Here is a 12,793-nt window from a genome sequence, read left to right as displayed (position 1 = left end):
GCCTTGAATTGTTGGTCTTTGTTCTCATTTTGAAACGTGCGTTTAATAATATTTCAATGGTTTTAATCCTTAGGACCCTTGAATGTTACCTAAGTATCAAGTTTCTTCTGGTGCTTTTATACTGCATTTACACTATAAGATAAAAGTTTGCATTAATATGAAAGTTATTTCAGAAAGGAGTTTCATATGAAAACCTTTATTAAATTATCTTGAGATTTATTACAGATGTTGTTGGCTTTTTATAATTGATTTCTGTCATTATATGTTCTTTGTAAATGAATTGGGCTTGTGTGAGATAAAATATCTTGAAACACAATACACTCAATCGATACTGTCTAAAACTTTTATCATGATGCCATGTTGCATAAATGGTGTCAGAGAAATGTGTGATAGATATCAATGCTGAAAAATGATCAAAGCGTTTATAGATTGCCTAAAAAAATATTGATCAAGAAATTTACTAATTAAAAATAAGACTTTATTTGACAGACAGAAAAAAGCATCAATTACGATACGTCAAAGCAAACATTTGAACATATGAAAACAATGTGATTCATAATATATAGATGTGATAAATAATTAAAGAAACGGTATTATCCCAATGTCTTTGTATGTTTTGAAAAGTTATCTATTGTTCACTACATTGCCTGTAATCTACATTCATAGCTTTCAGGCTTCGGTTGACTATGAACTTCAATCCAGCTACAGTCAGACAAGTATTGTTTGAACCCTATTGACGCTTCACGCTGAATATTGAATATTTACGAAGGTCTTAAAACAGTTTTCTGGTTCCTAAAAATGCAGTTAATATTCGATGATCAAAGCAGGAAATCTTACAGATTGGTCAAAACGGCAACATGAAAATAATTTGGTCGGTTCAAAGGCGATAGAAGTAAGTGCAAGCTAAAATCAAAATCCTTATACATTGGTATAAGCAGAACTGAACACTCAAACATGAAAGTGGTTTAAATTTGAATATAAAAAATTACAGTTGTGTTTACATAGGGATTACACAATAAAATATACCACAAAAACAGTTGTCTGTCTAGAATGTCAGATCCAAATCTATTTTACATTCAGACGTTAATTTATCTAAGGTTGAGAAAAATGTGTAATATTGTTTATATAAATGTCTTTAATATGTCTTAAACATGAACAAAATGTCGATCAAATATTACGTCATGCATATCTTGCATTGTCATGTTTCATTGAACTGGAAACATTTTATGATTAAACATAACCTAACAAAACAAAACGTGTTGCTGTTTTTCCTTTTCTTGTTTCCTTTTCTTTTGTGTATATGTAGATATGTAGACATTTATGTAAAGCTTAATTAAAAGGACTGTTGATGTTTGATTAAGATTTTTTTCTTCTGATTAAAACACGTAATAATGTCGCATTTCATGTTCGCTAAATTAACATTTTTGTATCACCTGGTATATGTCGACATTGGTACGGGACAGATAATAATGAGATTTTTCACGAAGTGTATGAGTCACATCGCGTGCATTGTGCCGTAATAAACGAGGGTCGTTTCAAAGACACCTGTACCTTGTAGGGTAGATGGTAGTGGTTAGGGGGTAGGGTGTAGGGTAGGGTAGGGTAGAGTAGGTAGGTAGCGGTGAGTTCGAATCCCGATAGAGACTTTGGATTCTTTCATGTGCAGAAGCTATCCAGCTGGCTTACGGAACGTCGGTGGTTCTACTCAGGTGCCCGTTCGTGCCTGAAATAATGCATGGAAGGGCACCTTAGGTCTTCCTCCACCAGTAAAGCTGAAACGTCGCGATATGACCTATACTGTGTCGATGTGACGTATAACCCAAAATAAACAAACAAAAACAAACATGCAATGCCGGGGTGACCTCCAACCGCTGAATCACTGGACAAAAAAGGAGATGTACAAACTAAACGTACGTAATGTATATAGCAGTTCACCTGGACGTGTGATGTCACATACATTACGTTGGGACAACCCTTTTCTTGTTGCTTTTTAGATGATCTGCTTTAATTAAAGTCGTGTATATTTAGAAAATGATTCAACAACCTTTCCACACTTTTTTTTTAAATTCAATAAATCTGCCAGCTTTTGATATAAATACAGATTTTCCTTGTCTCTCCAAACAGTTTTTCTCAAACTCAAAGAATATTTTGCTTTGCTAAAGGAGAATGGTAAGTGGTTTTGTTTTAATTATTATTATTATTATTATTATTATTTCTACTCGTTTTGTAGAGCAATGTTATGAAACCTGTTCCGATACTTGTATTTTTTAAAATGATATATAGGATACTGAATAAGCTTTTTGGTTTAAAACAAGAGAGAAGTTACACTGTTTGTGGGTTCGTTTATTCGTTTGGTTAGGGTCAGTGTAATATTTTTGATTGTCTTTTTCTTCGTCAGTTAAACATATATTGAATGATGAATCATAAAGAATACTTTTGTTATAGAATTACAGGCTTTGGCTTATTCACAAACGTTATAAATTATGTTTTGCAGTCTTTGAACATAACTTATATGTATAGAACTGAAAAGAAATTGTGCATTTTTTGTTTCAAGTCAAAGTGTTTATAAATAAGCTATATTTAAATATAAAAAGAACATAGGCATTTTGGTTCATTTTATTCTAGGTTTTGTGTAAGATAATGTTTAAACTTTTTCTATACACCTATAACTTCAAATATATTATGTATGGTATTTAGGTTTAAGGTTGCATTATGTGTTATGAATTCGATTTTGCTTTTTTGTTGTCCTTGTTGTTCGAACTACATGCAAGCAATATACTTTTTTCTTAATAAGTAATTGCTTTATAATAGCAATTAATCAAGGAGCCCCTTAGGTGACATTTTCCACACTCTTTTAAAAATTTGTATTTACGAAAAATTAATTCATAATTGCGAAATATTAAATAATAATTCGTTTTTACGAAATATTAATTCGTTATTACGAAATATTAATTCGTTTTTACGAATATTTTTTTCGTAATTACGAAATAACATTTCGTTTTTACGAATTTATATTTTCTAGGGTTTTAAAAAGTTTTGGTAATATTTGTAAAGGAGGAATTGAAACTAAATTCCTGACTAAATATAAGGCATGTAAATGCAATTTAAATAGTGTTTTGTTTTTCTACCCAAGTTTTATAACTTATCACTATTGTATATTAATTAAAATATTCGCCTGTCAATAGCGTTGCCGCCACAGCCGTGATAGTACACGCGCTAGGAAAATTTTGTTAAAATGGGGGTCCTGTGTTTCAAATCCAAACACGGACATTTTTTCTCTCTCGTTTTGTCGATATTATTGAGTTTTGAAATAAAATATTATGTTTTTTTTTTATGATCGCACGATGCCCATACATAAAATGTAAGAAAATAAACTTTTTTAAATTGATTAGATTAGTAAAAATCCGGATCCCTCCCTATAGTTTTACTAATGAATATGATAAAAGAATGTAATTATATAGCATGTTTCTTTTTTAAAGAAACATGTCAGAAAAGATAAATAGCCTCAAAATATAAAACATTGATGATGGGAACATGTATTTGACAATGGGGAAAAAGAGGATATTTTGGATTGAGAATGACTTCTCACTCAAAAACCATGTCCACCTAAATATAATAACTTGAGAACCATTCGGCTAATAATCGCAATGTTAATACAGGCTTGTAAAGTACCCCTTTGAGAGATTAGTAGGTTTTCTTGTCGAACTCACAATGACCTTAAATAAGATTTCGTAAAAAACGAATAAATATTTCGTTATTACAAATTAATATTTAAAAAAAATTATTATTTCGTAAAAACGAACTAACATTTCGTAAATACGAATTATTATTTCGTAATTGCGAAATATCATTTCGTTTTCACGAATTAATAGTTCGTAATTACGAAATAACATTTCGTTTTCATGAATTAATATTTCGTAATTACGAAAATATATTTCGTAATTACAAAATAATATTTCGTAAAAACGAATTAATTTTTCGGAAAAACGAATTACTATTTCGTATTACCGAATTTATATTTCGTTAAAACGAATTAATATTTCGTAAAAACGAATTTAATGCCTGGAAAAAAGTGTCGAAAATGTCATCGTAGGGGCTCTATGAAACAGACAGTATTCATTAGACGTTATTGATTTAAGTAAATGCGGAGGCAGATTTTGCTCACAAAACTCTATGGAAATGAATGTAGAAACAGATTGTCTGGATAAAAATGTATGATTTGCTGTCGTTTGTCTTTGACATTTGTTACTTTATCACAGTTCACTTAACACTTGATGATATAACGCTATAAAACATTTTTTTCTGTACTTCAACATGTGTTCCTTTATTACTTTATCTTGATTGAAAGATAACACAAGGTAAATAAACGCATCAATTTTAAGAAGATATGTGTATCTGCTTTTGGTATTGATGGTTTACATGTATTTGGCTTTTTCAACTTGGGTGGTTCCAGTATTTCCCCTTGAATACTGTATAACCACCCTTAGAACATGTTGCATGCTTTTAATTTTGTGTTTTGGCATATTGTCTGTGATATGCAGGCTTCATAACCTCAGATCCCCTTTTAATTTTTTATTTTATTTATTTCCGCCCATTGTTTTCCCGTTTAGGGCACACACATTATTTTACTTGGAGACCATACGCCACTTTTCATGGAATTACACTACTGTGTCACCTTGAAGGTTCCATGTTAAGCGCCGTATGAACACATCTGCGGATGCTTCTTAATTCAAAATTCACCATTTTTGTGTTTAAATTTTGAATTCTGCTTACGCCGGTGCTAGGGGCGTGGACAGTAACTTGCACTTTCCAGTACCGCCAATGAACAGAGTCAATCAAACCGAGCCTGCAACATGTTACAATTTTGCCGTGTTGGGCTTTCTTTAGGGATTTTGTTTTTCTCTATTACAATTATCATAATAGATTGTTGAACTCCAATAAGCAATGGCCTTACTCTTTATACATACTGAATAACTTGTCAGGGGCCGTTACTCTTAGTTGAATGGTCCGACCGAACTATTCATATGAGTTTTCATCTCCTTTCGGTATTAAATGTTTACAGGACGTTTCAGTGAAAATCAAATCAGGAGTTGACGAGAAATAGCGCGGAACGAATTTCAGATGGGGAAATGACGGTCGTACAAAGTCATAACGAAATCCTATCCTGATTTCATAGTTTGGGATGATTATTTTACATAAACATATACACAGGGGCGTCAGTTGTCCAGTTGCTAAGGTCGCCGACTTCCAACCACTCGCCTCTCACTAATTTGTCAGGAAGTATAGATTTTATATGAGGAAGCTATCAAACCGGTTTAGCGACGTCGAATGATCTATTCCTGTGCCCGACCATGCCTGAAACAATGCATGGAGGGACAACTTTAGCAAGATCTTCGCAAACAGAAAATCTGAAAAGTCGCCATATGACCTTTACTGTGTTAGTGCAACATACAATAGAGAAAATCAGAATCCATAAAGAACCCAAACAGTAAGAAATATTACAGGAATAAATTACAAGAACTACACACCATCAAACAAAGTAAATAAAAAAGCAACAACATCGGTAAACAATTCAAATCTTGAGCTAGATTAAATGCTTATAAAAAGGTTGTTTTTTTCCAGATGATGAACAGACTACTACGGATATATGTTTTCTTTTTTACTTGCACTGTCAGCTTGTGCTCTCAAAATGAGCAAAATGATGAATGTCAACAACCTACTTACTGTAGCCGGTTTAAAGCGCACTCAGACATGGTATCAAAAGCCGATTGGCTTTCAAAAGTATGTTTGACTTTTGATCGTATGCAAATTAAGGGGGCAACTTACTTTTAACTGTCATTCTTTAATATTTTTGTTTTAATTTTTTATTTATCTTCTATTTCTTCCACCCAAAAAGGAGCTATATTTATTCCTACTTTTATCTTATGTTATCTATAACAATCTACAAAATTAAATTTTATACGAATATATTTTCGACAATTGCTGTTTCTGTTATCGTTATATTATTTTTCAAGATTTCAAACTCAGAACATACCTGGTTTGTTATTTACGGTTATGAGCTAAACTCTCCACATACATATGGTAAATGCCAACAGAGATGGAATCCACCAGACAATAACGACAAATTTCAACGGAAAACAAATTGCTTGTAAGTAAAATTATTAATAAATGTCAGACAAATTTGAACATGATGAACATATGATTTTTCTTTCTTTCTTGATTGAATTTAAACGAACCTGAAATTAAAGCAATTAGCAGACCGTTATTGTCTCAACATCCTATCGTTAGTTTAAGTATATAAAATGACAATATAATCTCAACTATTAAAACATTTCGGAACAGTTACGTCTTTTGTTTTTGTTTAAACATCTATTAAGATTTATCTTTTTTCAAAATACTGTGTGCTTGACAATTTAAGTAAGTAACATTTGCACATTCGCAGCTTTTCATTTTCGTTTTTATTTCTCTATTTGGATGTGTCGCATTGACTGTTCCATGATTACCAAATCTGCAAATTCAGAATGGTCACCAATATCGTGTTTAAATGAAATGTTGCATTCTACTTAATATGACGGTGAGGAGGGTGGGGGTGGACATTTTTTGTACTTTCAAGTACCGACCATGAACAGGTTCAATAACATTTATTAAGTTTGCTATATTTAGGCGTTCTTTAAGAATTACGTTTTCATCTTTTTCTTTTTGATATTCTCAACATTGTATTATCAGCCGGGATATAGTGTAACTTATTTTCAGACTATCAAAGCAAAAAGGGACATTATTATATTATCAATTAGCATAATTTATTGCTGTAACTTGTAGAACTAAAAATCTTCTATAATAAATGTGTCACTACAATGGTACAAGTATTAATAAGAGTTGTAAAGCAGAACCTGTAAATGCATTCCGAAATTATATTGTTTGTGTGTATGTGTCTTTTTTGTGTTTAATTTTTTGACGGGGGTTAATAAAAGCCTTGTAATCATGCAAAACATGGGGCATATATATATAGCAAACATAGTTGGTTAAGATAGCACAGTGAACTTATTTGTTGAACACATTTGTTGACTTTATTACATTGAAACAAACTATAATAGTGTATTTATATATCTATTTGAGTCAATCGAATCTGATTCTCCTTTGTCTGTCACTGCTGATTCAAACATGTTAGATAAATCGTCGGTCACATTCAAAGAAATTGGTAATAGCTAGGTAATAATCAAGGAAAGATGCTTGGTGGATCGGCCGTCGCTATATTACCTAAAATTTGTTAAAATCAACGCATTACAAAATTTTACACGAGTATGTTTATATTTTAAGATCATACGAAAGAATGACAACTTGACTACCGATTTTAAGGCGACTTTTGTCTCTTCAATATCATTTAAATCTATAACGCCTATAAAACTTATTATATTTGATATTCGGTAAACCTTGCCCGAACTCGTAGATAATTTCATATACATTTTTTAATTGGAACATAATTCAACAAGTCGGTATTACCTCGTAAATCTTGTCTCCGTCATATTTTATCTTTTTACTTTAGTATAATGTTTCACTAGTAGTTTGGCAAATGTCTTAGGTATACCGAATGTCAAACGAAAAAATGTTAGGTATAGGTAATTGCAATAGTATTATTACATATCGCAAAACACAAAAGCCGAATTCAATACGCTAGTCAGGCCTTCCTTCTCATAAATAATCTAGAAAAATAAACGATTTTCTGGAAATTGTTTTCAATTTGATAACGGTTAAAATATAACGTCTCAGCAATGTTCATTGCCTTTAATTTTATTTTCTATAAATTTAGATTTAGATTAAATGTTTTATTCATTTACGATCGTGCCCGTTTCGGCCTGGGCAAAGCTTTACATTGCACAAGTCCGTGTTATTATTTCACAATTCCTAAGTTATTTGCACTTTGACCGTTACTGGATAAACATGGTGAAATATGAATAAAATAACTTAAAGGTACAAATTATTAATGATTAAAATAATGTAAATGCATCAGTCCAATGTACATTGTACAAGTATTAATTCATGTGCTGCAGCAATATAAATACCAACCAATGCCAAAGATTTGATGCCGAAATGAGAATAACAGAAGATAATTGTGGCCGTGCAACTGAACGAGGACGTAAGATTTTATTGTGTTGAAATATACTTACTTATTTATCCAAAAGTTTTGGTTAAACCGATATATATTGGAAAGCAAAAAGAAAGGGTAACCGTATCAAATTGTGTATGATTTTTCTAGCAACATATATAAAGGGATAAATAAAACAAATTAAACACATAAATTAATAAGTATTATGAATTAATTCATTAAATTAAATTAAATTTCAATCTTGTTGTTTTCGTACATGTGTGCAATGTGTACGGATTTTCTTGAAATTCTCAGTAAAAGACTCAGATTTGCGGGACAAGTCGGCTAATTTGCAAGTCATGAATATTAAAAAGCTTTACCCTTAAGTTTTATGCAGATTATTTTTTGTTCTCCTCGGTGACTTTATACTAGACTAATAAAATTGAATATTTTCACACTTTACCTTCACATTGTTTTGTGATTTCATATTCATTTGTTACTTATTTGGAAATAAGCAACGTGTAATATTTCATAAATTAAACGAACTTAAATCTATAGTATTACTTAAAAACATATTATACTAAAATTAGTCCATATTTGACACAATTATATGACATATTTCTTTCATGCAGTAAAGAATTCCAAAACTGAACTGAAGTTCTATAGTCAGGATCTCGAAACATATTTCTGGTTCTTTGTCTGCTATGTATTTGATGCGGATGACAATTGTACTTTGGGTTATTTGGACCTAAACGTTAGTGAGAAGCGATTTTCAGGTGTGTATAATTTTAATCTTTACCATTTAAATAGATATTCAAACAATAGCAACGAAATATTCGGTCTGCTTTCGCATTTTCCTTAAGTCATGCAAGTGCTAGCGAAGCAAACGCATATTTACGAAAGAGCTACGAAAGACCGGTAGGGCCATTTCAATTCATGAATTACCGATTTCATCTTCATGAATTCACAATTTAAACTTCGTGCATTCCCGTTTTCAAAATACGGAATTCACGAATTCACTAATCAGTTCATGAATTCATGATTTCAACTTCACGAATTCAACTTTATGATTGTACGATTTCAGCTTCATGAATTCACGATAGCAACTTCATGAAGTGAAGTTGAAATCGTGAATTTACGAAGTTGAATTCATGAAGTTGAATTCGTGAAGTTGAAATAAGTTGAAATTTTGAATTCATGAAGCTGAAATTGTGAATTCGTAAAGTTGAAATCTTGAATTCACGAATATGAATTCGTGAAGTTGAAATCATCAATTCATGAAGTTGAAATCCTGAATTCGTGAAGTTGAAATAGTGAATTTGTGAAGCTGAACTCGTGAATTTGTGAAGTTGAAATTGGGAATTCATGAAGTTAAAATCGTGAATTCATGAAATCCGTATGTTGAAAACGGGAATTAAGAAAGTTAAAATTATTAAAATACATAAAGTTGAAATGACCCTACCGGTTTTTTGTACTAATTGGATATGTTTAGCTACGGGAACAGAAATTTGCCACTTTTAACAAATGGTTATATAAGGTGGCCAATATTTTCTAGTACAATTCTAAATAATATTAAATGAGTTTGTGCCTTTGAAACCTATATTGAACGATGCACAAGCCTAGTCTTTTATACGATATTCTTGTATGCTAAGTTGCTTGGCTTCTTTATCACAAACTACCATATTTTGACATTTTGACAGACCTGTGCTAATTCGAGTTAAATATAAATCGGATGAATTTTTAAAAAAATTTCGGACTTTAAAGAGGGGCTACTACCTGGAGTACAATACGATTTGATATGAATTCTTGTACTTCAAAACTAAAAAAACGAAACTGAATTGATGATACCGTATCCAATAGTTTCCAATTGGTCCGAATTGGTTCATTGTTTACATTTGATATATCTTTTGAGGTTGTTGATAAACTGCTGAGTACAATATTTATTGTTTTTGACGAGTAAAAAGATGTTCAACCTGCATTGAACGAAAAACTAGCCGATTCTTAGATAGGTTTTGCAGCAGTATACGAGACAAAATTAACAATTTTGCATTTACAATGTATATTGCTGTCTTTATTCCACACATTAAGTCTATGACATTTTGACACTTTGCTGCTGCGAGTACAATTTGAATTTGATATGGATTTCTTTAGATATAAAAATGAAACGAGGCCAGTCAGTGTATAATCATGACTTGATATAGATTTTGGGCTGGGAAAATTTAAGCGAGGCAAAATTGTTAAGATTGGATTCCATAATAATTGCCTTTATGTACGTCTTACATTCAGTGGTGCAGTTTTAAAAACATTTGTTGCATAGTGAACACTTTGTCTGCACACTGATACTTGTATATTATAAACTGTTTTGATTTGAAAGACACTGACATGGCACAAATAAAGTATTGTGTAAATTAGTTATAGTCATAAATTGAGAAAAGTTTTGCTTTATTTTGGCAAATTTTATAAAAATGATAAAACAGTTGAGTAAATCAAATAGAAACAGAAATGTAAGTCTAAACTTTAAATCAAAATGTTAAACAGATACTTGACATTTCCTTTTTTATTTCTTGATTAGAATATGCATAAGTTAATATAAATTATCATTTCAGGAGATGAGAATTCTGTAATGAACCTTAATGGGTTGCCTTGGGAACTCATATCGGCAGATCTGCTGATCAACTTCAACCTCACCTTCGCTGATCCAAGGGTGGAGTTCAAATGGTTTGGCACTGGTAAGTTCATTTTACTTTTGAAGGTTGCCATAAACGCCTTTATCACAAAAGTGTGTTTGTGACTCCGTAAGAACGATATTGCACTGGTGTGCATATATCTTGACGTGACGTTATTTGCGTTATCCAAATATATAACGTCAAGTCATGCACGCTAAGGTTATTTTACAGTAGAAGTATAGTTGTTCACTGTGCGACTGTAAAATATTAAACATTCTCATAGTTTATTATTAAATCTAATGATTATATTATCCACGAGGGTAAATATTGTCATGCTCGCTAGAAAGTCGCTAAATATAATTGTAATCGATTCGTTCAATGAATTTAAGACAAAACCTACCCTTTATATCCTCTTACTCCTATTTATTCTTATTCATACCCAACCATCTAGTACTAGACCAACTTATGTATCTTAATTTCTCTAAGCATTACTTTTGACTAGCTTTAACAATAACATGGTTAGGAAGCATATCACTGTGATTGTTTGTTTCTTGAGTTTTCGGTGTCATACATATAATTATTTTATGCAGAAAGTATGAAGTATTCTTGTTTGTTTATTTTATTTGTATTAAAACCTTTTTTGTTTTCATTTCAGAATGTCCTGCGTAAAACGGTTCTCGCGACACTTTGTATTAAGGACTAACAAATGATAATGTCAGTAAAGAAATAGTGATAATGAACATTGATTTCAAATGATAATAAAGAAATATTACGAATTCGTAATACTATGTGTCTGCGTATTTTTCATATCCCGTAGAACGCCTTAAATTTGCGTTGCTTACAGTTGAATAAAGTTTGCTTATAGCTATATATAGGCCCATAGTGTCAGATGCAGACTTATTATTATTATTATTATCATCATTATTATCATCATTATTATCATTAATTAATTTATTAGTATATGTATATTAGTAACGTTAATAAGTATAGTATTAACTTATTATTAATAATAAATGTAGAACATATATGTTATTGTAACACATGTCAATACAATCAAACAATTTTCTGTCTTAAATTTTTCCAATGGATGTCAAATTAATACATTTGTTACAAATTACAAACAAATCACACCCTTTGTTTTAAAATCAAAGGTCACGTGGTAGAATTAGATCGCTAATCAGCGAGGTGTTCCGAGTGTTATCCACCCTATTACACCCAGACCGTAACTCAATAAAATGGAATAAAATGCATCTATTTGTATTAGGTATATTTGTGTTTATACATTAAAGATATAATCAACACCAATACCCTTTCATCTTATAAGCAGTAGAAAACTTTCAAGATTAGAAAAGCACGGTTTATTGTCAAAGTTCTAAATTCAAAGTCTTCTGGAAGTAAAGGTCAAAGTTCTTAAATACAAAAAACATGGAACACATGATTCATATTTGTGCTATATGATTATATAAAATCATCAAAGAAAAACAAGACAAACATACTAACCCAATCAAGAATATGGCCCAAGTTTTAACAGATTTAGATCACATTTTAACTGTTACTATTCATATAGACCATGTATATGTCGAGGTAATGAATATAAATACATTATGCAGAACAGTTTCAAGCTTTCCATACTATCGTTAAATCTTAAACAAATTGATCTCCTTTTCAAAAGTCAAAATAATAAGTTGTTGTTTGTATTTAATAAGACCATGACCTCCGAACTCAACACGGCTAGTCTGTATATGTATCGCCGTCCATTGAAATATTAGGTAATAAAATGCAATTCAAAACAATAATTTTTCTACTGCTTCTGCATCAAATGCGAAACATTTTTATATGGACAAAATTCCGCGTATACATTTCTTTCATAATATATGTATATCTATTAATCTTGTTGCATTATTATGTAGCATTTCATAATTTCATAGCCAATGAATTATATTATTAAAATTTACACTCAAGAAATTTTAAAAAATCTATATTGATTATATAGAAAAAAGACTTGAATATCCTCTATTTCTTTTGGGAATATTTTATTTATCTT

At 31.0% G+C, this 12,793-nt stretch overlaps 1 protein-coding gene across 1 annotated transcript; it reads left to right on the top strand.

Annotated features, from left to right (window-relative positions):
• Nucleotides 1–2,040: 2,040 nt before the first annotated feature.
• LOC132728518 (uncharacterized) lies at nt 2,041–11,534 on the top strand. Its single transcript, XM_060714158.1, has 7 exons — nt 2,041–2,169; nt 5,623–5,781; nt 6,015–6,148; nt 8,049–8,134; nt 8,716–8,859; nt 10,690–10,812; nt 11,405–11,534. The coding sequence occupies exons 1-7, from the start codon at nt 2,167–2,169 to the stop codon at nt 11,416–11,418; spliced, it is 663 nt and encodes a 220-aa protein (XP_060570141.1). The 5' UTR covers nt 2,041–2,166; the 3' UTR covers nt 11,419–11,534.
• Nucleotides 11,535–12,793: the final 1,259 nt, after the last annotated feature.

Source organism: Ruditapes philippinarum, unplaced genomic scaffold, assembly GCF_026571515.1.
Source record: "Ruditapes philippinarum isolate M1 unplaced genomic scaffold, ASM2657151v2 ctg2213_1_1_1_1, whole genome shotgun sequence".
In the NCBI taxonomy this organism is placed as follows: domain Eukaryota; kingdom Metazoa; phylum Mollusca; class Bivalvia; order Venerida; family Veneridae; genus Ruditapes; species Ruditapes philippinarum.
Note: the sequence above shows the minus strand (reverse complement) of the source record. Positions and strands in the feature narration are given on the sequence as shown.